Source organism: Salvelinus sp. IW2-2015, linkage group LG11, assembly GCF_002910315.2.
Source record: "Salvelinus sp. IW2-2015 linkage group LG11, ASM291031v2, whole genome shotgun sequence".
In the NCBI taxonomy this organism is placed as follows: domain Eukaryota; kingdom Metazoa; phylum Chordata; class Actinopteri; order Salmoniformes; family Salmonidae; genus Salvelinus; species Salvelinus sp. IW2-2015.
Genome location: NC_036851.1, coordinates 23,496,802 through 23,510,205, shown reverse-complemented (window position 1 = coordinate 23,510,205; position 13,404 = coordinate 23,496,802). Strand labels below are relative to the sequence as shown.

The following is a 13,404-nucleotide window of genomic DNA, read 5'->3' as shown; positions in this document are numbered from 1 at the left end:
AACATGGAGTAGTTTCAAAGACTTTGCTGAGTTACAGTTCATATAAGGAAATCAGTAAATTTAAACAAATTAATTAGGCCCTAATCTATGGATTTCACGACTGGGAATACAGATATGCATCTGTTGGTCACAGATACCGTTTTAAAAAAGGTAGGGGCGTGGATAAGAAAACCAGCCTGTTGCTGGTTTGCCTCATGCAGCGCGACGCAGCTCCTCTGCATGTAGTTGATCAGAGGCTGTTGATTGTGGCCTGTGGAATTTTGTCCCACTCCTCTTCAGTGGTTGTGCGAAGTTGCTGGATATTGGCGGGAACTGGAACACGCTGTTGTACACGTCAATCCAAAGCATCCAAAGCATGCTCAAAGGGTGACATGTCTGGTGAGTGGGCAGGCCATGGAAGAACTGGGACATTTTCAGCTTCCAGAAATTGTCTACAGATCCTTGCGATATTGGGCCGTGCATTATCTTGCTGAAACATGAGATGATTGTGGCGGATGAATAGCACGACAATGGGCCTCAGGATCTTGTCACCGTATCTCTGTGCATTCAAATTGCCATCGATAAAATGCAGTTCTGTTACTTATCAGTAGCTTATGCCTGACTTTACCATAACCCCACCGCCACCATGGGGCTCTCTGTTCACAACGTTGACATCAGCACACCACTCGCCCACACGACACTATACACCTGGTCTGCAGTTGTGAGGCCGGTTGGAACATTTCTGGAATCCTTTATTTCAGCTCATGAAACATGGAACCAACACTTATCTGTTGCGTTTATATTTTTGTTCAGTGTAGATAGAAAATTGATTCTCTGACAGTTACATTCGTCACAATGAAAGTCATCTAGGTTACATGGGGAAATCAGTAATTGTGCAAAAGATAAGCGGGACATTACTTCAAAGAGAAACATTTGCTCTATTCAGAAATGACAGCCCTCTACTGTGATTGGCTGGAGATGTCTTCTTAGCGCTGAATGGTCACTCACAGACTCGCCCTCTTAGCCTCCAGTAAGTTTCATTATGAAAATGTGAGGTGTGTTTAGCAATATTTCTTTCTTTGAAATATTAACAAGTACAATTTCAAAACAGTTTCACAGTGTAAAAATTAAGATTAAATTATGTAATTTCTGTTTAGATAAAATACTGTAAATTACTGTGACAATTTAGACGCAAGTGTGGTAATATAATGAATGTGGCCTCCCTATGGAATATTGGTACGGGCCGAATCCTCTGAACTCGCTATACGTGCAACCAGTAGGCTACATTCTCAAGATATCAAACAGCTTCAATGTTTCTAATCAGTTTTGATACATTGTATCGGTTGCCTGATACATTGTATCGGTTGCCTGATACATTGTATCGGTTGCCTGAAGTGGTCTTATAAGGGTGTGTTGTTATTAGATTGTCCTTTTTCTCTCTACATATTTTCCATTGGAACATGCTGCGTGTGAGATCAGCATTCTATCAGTCTTGGAGGGGGTACGTATTTTCACATGAACATACACGAGACTAACTCACCTTAGCTTTGACTTTTCGTAACCAAGCTAATGTAATTTGCATTATTTTGGTAGCTGATAGTCAATGTTTGACTTATGATTGTTGCTCTACCTAACGTTTTTTGCCACACTATAGTTAGAACTGTCCAAGTAGAACAACAACAAAAAATAAGCTGCTGCAATGCTAAATGTTTTTTTTTTTATTTAACCTTTATTTAACTAGGTGTTATGTAATGATTTTCCCTGCCAGCCACCAGACCCTTTCAATGTCAAGGGCAAGTTAAATAGGTTTAAATAAGTTATTTATGATTTTGTGTTTTCTGATTAAATCAGAACGTGAATGATATACCCTGGGCACATAGAGCTGGAACGAGAACTCCTCTTTTTATCTTGTTCTATTATAGCGTCTGTGACAGCATGGGCAGCGCCATTGAGGCTATATCTATTTTAAAGGGGTCAATTTCCTTCTTCATTGGCTGATTGCTGCACACCCATAGGAAACCCCACCCATAGGAAACTCCACCCAGTTGACTACTTAAAAATGGTGGAAGCCCTCCATGGCGATGTCCATGGCAATGTTCATGCTAAAATGGTTATATCCATGATGAGTCCTCTATCTATCTCTATGACAGTGGACTTGGGCTAAAACCCTGAAGTAGCACTGGCAACTGGTGTTATGCAAGAAATCAAATGGACAGAAGGAACCTGTATGGGCAAGCCAGCTGAATGAATGTTTATTTATGCAGTTACCCTTGGTAAAACATTATAGCCATATTTTGAATCTCTATAGAGGTCTATTGACTTTTCTGTTGGATGAGGAAGATCAATAAACAGTATGAAGGCTGTGTTGTTGTACACCAGGTCACCCATTGACAGAGAAGCATCTGTGTAGATGTGGGAAGGCAGTTGACTAATCATATTTCATCGGTTCCATGTGTTGGGGGAGTTGAGGGTGTTTTTTAATATTTGAATACGAGCCCCTGTCTACCCAGTTAGACACTCTGACCTTCACTGACTATTTAAACTAGAGCAGTTAATCATTTTTGAGGCAGTGCATGCACGATCACCAGAAGTTTGGCCGTTTTCTAACTTTTCCACAAAGAAATTACACAGACAGCCGTGTTCACCCCGACACACAGAGAATAGTGAAATATCAAATAAGCATGAATTGCTTATTGCAATTGCTTGCTGCTGTTAGGTGTGTCTTGCTTTTTATAGTTTTTACAGATGCCAAATGGTCCCATCTTTTATGCATGACTTGCATTTTCTAAGCCTTTATGCTATAACAACTGGTCATAACAGAATAACTGATTGTGAGATTACTTCAAGTTACTTATTCCAGCTGACAGAAGACTGCAGCTTGCCAGAATCTAGCAGGGAAGAGGCAGGACAGAACCAACTCTGAGGTGCACCTGTATAAAAAGACAGTTCAATATCGCACCAAGACCACAATCTACATGGCCAGTAAAGTCTTATTCAGGTCAACAGAATTTGGACTTGCCTCAAAATGAACTGAATGGCATTCATTCTCTTCCATAACCACATTGTTAAGTTTCATATTATTCAAAACAAAGATGTAAAAGAGCAGAACATGTTATGGAGGGTAAAGTGAATGAATGGCCGGTAGGCTACCTCAGGTAAAAGGGCTGTAATACACTGATGAACAAATGCTTCACTTTGCACCATGAGGCTGAGTTTCATGTTTTGGGATATAATGTATGTTGGGGATGTCTGCTGCCGCATATATGTCCGTCTTCACTTAGTGTGCATCGGTCTATCCTAATGTGTGTCTCTCTGTGCAGGTTCAGGACCTTCCCCTATGCAGCTGTTGAGGTGAAGAATGAGCCCATCCTGGGATTCAACGAGGGCAGTCTAGAGAGGGCCGAGCTGCAGAAGGTGCGCACACACACACAATCATACACAGCACACACTCTCAAGCAAATAACCACCGCATGCACCATTCCATATGCCCTTCATGACCTACAAGGTCATCTCTATAAAAGATGAGACTCAATAATGTTGTGTGTGTGATAGGCCCTGGATGACCTGAAGGGGAAGACAGAGGAGATTCCCTGTGTGGTTGGAGACCAAAGACATCAGATACCAGCTATCGGTGAGTGGAGTCAACAGCATGTCCCTAATCTGAGCAAACTATTGCTCCATGCTGCCTGCAAATATGGGAGCCTGGAGACTGAAGCTCTCACGTTTACCCTCACACTGCTGCTCAGATACACAGCATACTGCCTAATCCAAATGGATACTTTCAAGGCCTGTCAAGTAAAACTGGAAATGACTGTAATAACGTTGTGTTATCAGCTGTGTTATTAGTTTTCTATAACATCCATCATAAACCAACATACTACCTGTGCTGGGGGCCTGCCTGTGGAGTCTAGTCCCATGTAGCTCATTTGGTAGTGCATGGCGCTTGCAATGCCAGGTTTGTGGGTTTCATTCCCACGGGGGACCAGTATGAAAATGTATGCACTCACTAATGTAAGTCGCTCTGGATAAGGCGTCTGCTAAATTAGTCAAATGTAAATTTCGACCAATATCACACTGTCTTTAAATGTTATTTCCTGAAGGTATTATTACCTATTAATCATGGTAATTCTTTATTTTCTTTTTGATAGCCCTTCAACCACTCTCACAAACTGGCCAAGTTTTGCTATGCTGACAAGGTAAACTAAGATTACAATTCTTCTGTTTTTATTCATCAGACATTCACCAAGATTTACATAACCTGACTGGATGGTGTTGCCTCGGTATGATTGATACAGGAGCTGCTCAACAAGGCTATCTTGGCCTCTGTGCAGGCACGGAGGGAATGGGACCTAAAACCCATCCAGGACCGAGCCCAGGTCCTCTTTAAGGCTGCTGACATCATCAGTGGACCTAAGAGAGCTGAGATTCTGGCCAAAACCATGATAGGCCAGGTACAGTGAAATACTATATTTAGTCTACATGTTGTTTTAATAATCTTATAATTGTATGGCTGAATATCAAGTGGATATTCATCCCCTAAGCGCTCTTTTTTTGTTGTTGACTGGGAACACATTCTCATTTACAGCAATGACCTGGGGAATAGTTAAATAAAGGTTACAGGGGAGAGGAGGGTGGATGAATGAGCCAATTGAATGAGCACATTTTTTCCTGATTTATTTTCTAGGGTAAAACAGTGGTGCAGGCAGAGATTGATGCAGCTGCAGAGCTAATAGACTTCTTCCGGTTCAATGCGAAGCACGCTGTTGAACTGGAGAGCCAGCAGCCCCTGGACAGTGATGGTAGCACCAACACCATGCTCTACCGTGGGCTGGAGGTGAGCACTCTCTGGTCCTAGCATCATCTAAACTTGATAATAGTCACAGATAAAAGCATGTATACTTGGGGATATGTTAGGATGGATTTTCTAGAACTCATATTTTCCAGGAGTTGTTGTTGTCAACACCTTTATTTCCCCTTTAACTACAGGGTTTCATAGCTGCTGTTGCCCCATTTAACTTCACTGCAATTGGTGGAAACCTGGCAGGTACACCTGCTCTCATGGTAAGTGTTCCCCTACAAACAACAATACCCAATTGTCCTTATAGTTCTAATACATTTCACATTTAGATCCTGATGTGTGTTGTTGGTTATAGTCTGAACTGGACTTTCTTTGTTTGCCTGTGTTTTTCAGGGTAATGTAGTTCTGTGGAAGCCTAGTGACACAGCCATGTCAGCTAGCTACGCTGTCTACAATGTCCTCCGGGATTCAGGGTTGCCCCCCAACATCATCCAGTTTGTGCCGGCTGATGGACCAGTATTTGGAGACACCATCACCTCCTCTGAACACCTTGCTGGCATCAACTTCACTGGCAGTGTCCCGTATGTGTTTATCTCTACATGTTAAAGCATACCTAAAACTGATTGCCACTTTTGGTACATAATACCAAATCTGTACCACACTGTTTTTAATAACTTAAATAGAAGTTAACAACCCTGGAGTCTCTTAACATCCCATTTCTGTTTCAGTACCTTCAAGCACCTGTGGAAACAGGTGGCCCAGAACCTGGATGTCTACAAGAATTTTCCTCGGGTGGCAGGAGGTGGGTTGGACCAATAGCCTGTAAACCATAGAGATAAATGCTGTACACCACCACACTGTCAAGTTATTAAACATATTGAATATTAAACATGAGAATATTGACTTCATACTCATCTTATATCTACACTCCCCTCCAAATCTATTTGGACAGTGAAGCTCAAATTTGTACATTTGGCTCTATACTGCAGTATTTTGGATTTGAGATCAAATGTTTCATTAGGCGACAATACAGAATGTCACATTTTATTTGAGGGTATTTTCATACATATCTGTTTTACCGTTTCTAAATGAAATCACTTTATGTATCTAGTCCCCCCATTTGAAGTTTTTTTTTTTCATTAGTATTTTTACAAATTCACTTATAGTGTATTAAAGTTGTCAAAGGTTTTGTCCCATATTACTAGCACGCAATGACTACATCAAGCTTGTGACTCTACAAACTTGTTGGATGCATTTGCAGTTTGTTTTGGTTGTGTTTAAGATTATGTTTTGCCTATAGGATCTAAATGGTGAATAATGTATTGTCATTTTGGAGTCACTTTTATTGTAAATAATAATATAATATGTTTCTGAACACTTCTATATTAATGTGGATGCTACCATGGATAATCATGAATGATGAGAGGTTAGCATTTTTTGGGGGGGGGGGGGTGTTATGATCTTTGTTCCTCTGTAATTTTCTCACTCATCATTATTCACTATTCATTCATAATTATTCGTGATTTTTATTTACAATAAAAGTTACTCCAAAATGATACTACGTTATTCACCATTCAGTTCCTATTGGGCAAAACATAATTAGAAAAACAACCAAAACAAATTGCAAATGCATCCAACAAGTTTATAGTCACAAGCTTGATGTAGTCATGGCGTGCTGTGAAATATGGGAACAAATACAAAACTTTTGAGTATTTTAATACACTATAAGTGAATTTGTCAAAGTATTTATAAAAAAAAAATCTTATTCAAATGTGGGGACTAGATACATGAAGTGCTTTCATTTTTAAATGGTAGGACAGATACTGTATGTTTGAAAATACCTTCAAATAAAAGGTGACATTCAGTACTCTTGTCTCATTCAAAACATTTGATCTCAAATCCAAAAAGCTGGAGAATAGAGCCACATTTGCTCATTTTAACTTCACTGTCCAAATAAATACGGAGGGGAGTGTATATCAGTTTTTGAAAACTGCCTCACCGACATCCTCCTCTGCCATACCTTTCAGAATGCGGCGGTAAGAACTTCCATTTTGTGCACAAGTCAGCAGATGTGCAGAGTGTCGTGACTGGGACCATCCGCTCAGCGTTTGAGTATGGAGGGCAGAAGTGCTCGGCCTGCTCCAGGATGTATGTACCAGACTCTCTGTGGCCCCAGATCAAACAGGGGCTCCTGGACATCCACAAGCAGCTCAAAGTGGGAGACGTGAGTGTACAACTGACCTTAGCTTCTAGGACTGTTTCATCAGTCACTTTGGCACTATGGTTATTTTGGTGGGAATAGTTACAGCCAGTTGACGTGTGCTCCAATAGGAGATATTTGAAAGTGTTGAAGTTTATACTGTAGTTGATCATTTGATGTCAGGTTGTTGTAACGGTCTCCATGATTCCCCTGTCCAGCCCGTGGAGGACTGGAGTACATTCTTCTCTGCTGTGATTGATGACAAGGTACAGTACTGTGAGATTTGCCACTCTGGATGCTTGATCAGAAGCAGCTATATTACTTCTGATCAAGAGTTATTTTATTTTCAAGATTATTTTACTTTTAGTGACTCTTTATATATTATTTATTTTTGTCTCAGTCCTTTGCTCGTATTAAGAAGTGGTTGGACCATGCCAAGTCTTCCCCTAAGTTGAACATTATTGCTGGGGGCCACTGTGATGACAAGAAGGGTTACTTTGTGGAGCCCACCATCATTGAGAGCACAGACCCACAAGAAGCCATCATGGCCGAGGTAAGACTCAATATTCTTGATAAGTAGTTATGTAGTTATAGATCACCTCTTTACTCACCACTGTTATTAGCCTATGGAACTTCGTACTGTGATTCCAGTTTTAACCATGTATGTTCTCACTTCTTTAAACCAACCTGCAAGAGTTATACCAGACATGCATACATGTCATAATCACATGAGAGACAATCAGTTGGGTCTGAATTGCTGTAACTGACTTTATTCTAGCCGGTTAGATATGGTTGTTTTATGAAGAAAAGAAGCAGGATTCTTTTTTCAGTTTTAACTGATGCCTGCGATCAGGCTCAGGGCCAAGTGCTTGGTTTACTCACATAAACATGTATACAGGGATATATGGAATGGACACCATGTTTGTTTAACTAAAGCCATGCTTCACACACTGTAAACCAAGGCATTTTTAACTCAAAAACGTCTAGTAAGTTGAACTCAAAGTCAATGAAAAGTCATTATTAATTAAAATGTTTGTGGTACTCACTCAAAACTAAATGAGTTATCAAATCAACATTTAAAAAAAAAAAAAAAATTATGATAACAAATTAACTTTTTCCCAGCATGCTCTACTGTAGGTTGGTTTTATTTTTATATCTGTGTTTTTGCATGTACATTGAGTGATTGATTAATCTTATGCTACACAAAGATAAATAACTAAACAAATAAAATCATTTAGTTAGATTTCTTGCACCTGTTACTGAAATAGTTGTTCCAGATTAAATGGTTTATGTAGTCTCCTCAAACTGTTTCTAACCCTGGCAGTCACTATGAATGCAGGATGCGGGTGAATAAACATTTCAACTGTTGGATATCCTAACTCTGGCTGGATTCCAATAGGAATTACACATCACCTTGGATGCCAACATAATGTGATTTGCGGTTAGGGTTGCAAAATTCTGGTACATTTCCCAGGTTTTCCAGAAATCCGGTTTGGAAGACTCCTGGATATCCTTCAACCAGGATTATTTTATTTTTTTAAATCTGTGAATAAAGGGGAAATTACTGGAATTTTCCACCACACTTTCAGGCCTGATGTGGCTTGTAAACCATGAGTTTTAGGCCACTGCGTTAGGGTAAAGCTAGGTGTCAAAATTAGGCCTTATGAGATATGTATTGTCATAAAGAGTTATTTATAATGATAATATTTGCCTAGGAACTCACTTGGTGAAAGCCACAGGACAGAAAATGAACGAATTCAACTATCAACAACAAATAGTGTCATGGGTGGTAACACTACAATTCACTCAAAGGCAAGGGACACTGGGAAATTATATTGGAGGTGTGTTCAAGCTGATACAACTCAGTTCTGGACCCCCTACAGGGTCACAGTGACTCTTTCGGTATGAGTAATGACTACAAAATCACTATAGGTAACTGTACTCAAATATATTAAGTGCAACCGGTTTCCTCCAAAGTTTTTAGTAATGACAGCACATTGGGGTTTACAGTGCACTCTGCTTCACAAATGGGGGGCCAGTCCTCCTTGCTTCCTTGCATTGTGATTGCTCAGTTAATATGGAACTTTATAACAACTCTGTTATAACTCGGTTCTGGGTTAACTCCTGTAGGAAATCTTTGGGCCAGTTCTGTCTGTCTATGTTTACCCTGAGAACGACTACCTGGAAGTTCTGCACCTGATAGACAACACATCACCATATGCCCTGACAGGAGCTGTCTTTGCTCTCGATAAGTACGTTCGGTTACTTCAGCTGGTTTGCTACGGAGTGTCAGTATTGATGAAATAAAGAACATAATACAGTTTTATATACAACTATTATGAATGCAAAGCCAACTTTGATCAGCTTATTGATAATAGATGTTGCTTCCTAACCCGTTAGTAATGTTTTTGTTCCAGGAATGTTGTGAATGAGGCAGCCAAAGCCTTGCGGAACGCTGCAGGAAATGACTATGTGAACGACAAGTCCACTGGCTCTATTGTCGCCCAGCAACCATTTGGTGGCGCCAGAGCTTCAGGTACCAATCCACAGCCCACACACCAATCCACAGCTCATTTTTTATCCATGTTACTGCCAACAGTTCTATAAATCAGGACTTCTCATTACTCCTGGTTAGCTCTCTATGTCTGACATGGAAACTTCTGTCAAATGGGTACATCATCTTTATTGATATCAATAATACCTAAAACATGAACTTTTGTCTGCAAAGGTACTAATGACAAACCTGGTGGTCCTCACTACATACTGCGATGGACGTCCCCACAGGTGGTCAAGGCCACCCACGTCCTGCTCCGAGAATGGAAGTACCCCTATATGGGTTAAAAAGACAGTACTCTACCCCTTCCTCACCTACCTAGGCCTCCCTCATCCAATCCTAGTTCTGTAGAGGAATCTGTAGGCGTTTTCTCCAGTCAAGACGGACAATGAAATGAAGAGAAAAATACTCTACTTATTCATCCAAGTTTTGTCCATTTTTGCCCTTATAAGTATGCACTGAATCTACACACAAGTACGAATGTAATTATTAGCTGTTCTAAATTGAAAGTGGGAGCACTTCATGAGATCAGCAGGAGCTGCAGCTGACCCAGCCAAGTTGCCTGCTAGCTGTACAGAAGAATGACAATATGAAAACGTCCCATGGATCCACAGACATAGTAAAACTGTGTGGTCTACCATGGATTCCACAGACGTAATAATCAATCATCTGTTTTTAATCAAATGGCTGCTATGTGCTTTTTTACCATCTCAGTACAGACTGGTCCTGAGATGTAGACTACTCACTGTTAGGTTGTCTCCGCCTGTTCTGTCCTAAGGAAAGTATTCAAAGAGTTGTTAAGCATCAAATACTTTATGAGAGGAAGATGGTTTTTTTATTCATACAAAACGGACTATGTATTATAAAAATTAACTGACCGTCTATCACCTTAACATCCTTTGACAAAAACAATAACACTGAGTTTCGACCATGAATATTTCATGACAGCTAAAGTTCAAGTATCAAAATGTTTATAATTTTAAGTGTTTGTGATGGCAAAAAGAGGGAAGAATGGTTATCTTCCTTTTTTGGTGCTAAGAAAGTCCTTACTAACAGTCCTTAACCTAAACTCAGTTCCTCGCTGTGTTATGATTGATTTGCTGTATTGTCACACTAATACTCCTCCTCCTGACTGTCTCTGATAGGAAAGGTGATGTACTTGACTTGTTACACTTGAGCTATGGCTGTAGGAGGACCATGTGTTTATTTATAAAGCCCTCAGCATATGTCACAAAGTGCTTATACAGAAACCCAGCCTAAAACCCCAAAGAGCTGTAATGTAAAGATGTAAAGTACAGTAGCTAGGAAAAACTCCCTAGGAAGAAACCTAGAGAGGAACCAGGCTCTCAGGGGTGGCCACTCTTTTGGCTGTTCTGGGTGGAGATTTATAATAGTACGTGGTCAGATCGTTCTTGAATATGTTCAAACGAGAGGGTCGGAAACAGCAGGTCCTGGACAAGGTAGCACGTCCAGCACGTGACAGCCAGGAGTCGTCATGCCAGGTAGTCCTGAGGGATGGTCCTCTGGGAGGGGGGAGAGAAAGAGAGACATTGAGACTACGCATGACAGCCTGGTCTCATAGACCAGACATAACATACTAAAAGTAAATCCGGGACACTCAAATTAGTATGATATTTTATGTTTGGTATGGTAACGTGAGAAAAAAACAAAAGTAGGGAGGTTGGTCAGGCATATAACGTAAATGTCTAGCAACCCAAAGGTTGCAAGTTCGAATCTCATCACGGACAACTTTCACATTTTACTTTTCAACTACCAAACCCTTAACCCTTTTTAGCTAACCCTAACCCTTTAACCTAACTCCTAAACTTAACCCTAACCCCTATCCTAGCTAACATTAGCCACCTAGCTAGAATTTGTAACATATCATACGTTTTGAAAATTCATAACATAATGTACATTTTCCAAATACATAACATATTGTACGTTTTTCAAATTCGTAACATATCATACAAAATGGGTGATGGACATCCACAAATTAATACATACCATATGAAACGTAACATACTAAATGGAGTGTCTTGGATTTCCGTTAAGAATATTACAAAATGCTCTGAGACCCGGTTGAGCATGAGGGTGCTGTTACCTTTTTACTTAAACCCCACTTTGCCATCTAATCATGTTTACCTCAGCAACCGCACACTTACTGTTCTTTTCCAATTGTGGAATATTTTACTGAACGTTTGCAAAAAATGTAAGTGCTTCAACTTCATGCGATTGCTCAGTCTCAATCTGAATTGCATGCCATCTTTATTGTTTTGAAAACAATTTCAGGGGGATATATTTTAATAAAATGTGTTTTAATATTTTTCTGTTAAATGCTAATAGAAATGATTTGTCTTCGATTGTGCGTGTATTGGTAATAATAGAGATGGACCTTTATTAAATTTGTAATAATGGTCATTAAATTATTTCAGAAAGTATATTAACCTTTTGTGTTTAATGTCATATTTTTGTTTCTGTATGTGGCTTGCTTGAATCCATACCCTGTTGTTATTGTGACAGCTGATCCGGTTTCTCCGGTTTCTAACCCCTTCTATACATTGTAAGGTTGAGCTACATACTTCTTGTACCATTGGATTCCTCTATTTCTTCTGCGTCCATCGATACCAACTATTAATCTGTGTGATTAACGGGGGCTGAGCTAGGGCGGTGTTTGTGAGACTAGGGCGCATCCCAAAGGTGGCCGGGTCTTTTTACAAAAATGTCTGTAGCGTCCTAATGGTTTGAGCTACAAACTCATATACGCGATCTATGAAAAGTTGGGACTCTAACAAACACACATGTGACATGTTTTCCTCTGATGCTCACAAGCTACACAAGGGTCGTTAGAAGGTAACGGGCTCTTCTACATAGATCATAGGAAATCCCAGGACATAGTATCTATAATACTGTAATAAGCTCACATAGTTTCTGTCACAAACACCAAACTCCACACAGTTGTCACTGACCAGTTCAATATTAATTTCCCACTGAGCAAACAATTTCTGTACTTACAGCATTCATATAAATTAATTTTTATCTGGTTTTGCTTTGTTGGACAATTTTTTTGACATTTGTCAAAACTCATGAATGCAACTAATTTATCAAATTGTTTCGTGTTCTGTTTGTAGCCCTGGTTGTTCTGAAAATAAAATGGTCAAACACTTCATTGTGAGGCTAAATATAAGGGTTGGACATGCAGATAAATGAAAAGCCAATTTTTGCTGGGGTCTCGGGACTGATAGGGTTAGCCAATTTGACAAGAGTTAAGAATTCCCAGAATGAACTGGGAATGCTGTCCTACACTGAGGTGTCAACGTACAAAGCCAAGGTTTTTACTTCCTGTCAGGATGTTTGAGTGTGTGCTAGCATCTCTACCTCATCCCTCACACTGATGTGTTCATAGTGCCACACTCCTGTCACATCAAAGTCAAATGGGAGGAGACATCCTTACCATGCCTTTGGCACACTCCCATCCTTCAAACTGTTAGAAGTTAGTGCTGTAAGTGTAGACATGGGAAAGAGCACTGCCTGGCAGCACAGGAAGTTGGTGGCTCCTTAATTGGGGAGGAGAGGCTCATGATAATGGCTGGACCAGAATTAGTGGAATGTCATTCCATTCGCTCCGATCCAGCCATTATTATGAGCCGTTCTACCCTCAGCATCCTCCACTACCTGACAGACACTAAATGTCTGGATGTATAGGCCCAAAGAACCTGCTGTCTCTTTTTATACTCAACTTTCTCATCACAACTTTTTCCACTGTTATGAATCCTAATGGAATCAGACAACCAGAGCCAATGTGCAGGCAGGCATAGGCAGTGGTGCTCATTAACTAAAGGGAAATTGAAAGAAACATATCTAGACAAACTA

The 13,404-nt window shown here is 40.1% G+C and overlaps 1 protein-coding gene across 1 annotated transcript; it reads left to right on the top strand.

Annotated features, from left to right (window-relative positions):
• Window positions 1-1,334: 1,334 nt before the first annotated feature.
• Window positions 1,335-11,978, top strand: LOC111970005 (delta-1-pyrroline-5-carboxylate dehydrogenase, mitochondrial-like). Its single transcript, XM_023996477.2, is given in 16 exon segments — window positions 1,335-1,480; window positions 3,300-3,393; window positions 3,532-3,587; window positions 3,589-3,610; window positions 4,128-4,175; window positions 4,275-4,430; window positions 4,664-4,813; window positions 4,966-5,040; window positions 5,171-5,358; window positions 5,506-5,579; window positions 6,805-7,001; window positions 7,196-7,243; window positions 7,378-7,530; window positions 9,108-9,229; window positions 9,395-9,513; window positions 9,706-11,978. Coding segments are annotated over 16 exon segments (1,656 nt in total). The 5' UTR covers window positions 1,335-1,439; the 3' UTR covers window positions 9,819-11,978.
• The last annotated feature ends 1,426 nt before the right edge of the window (window positions 11,979-13,404 follow it).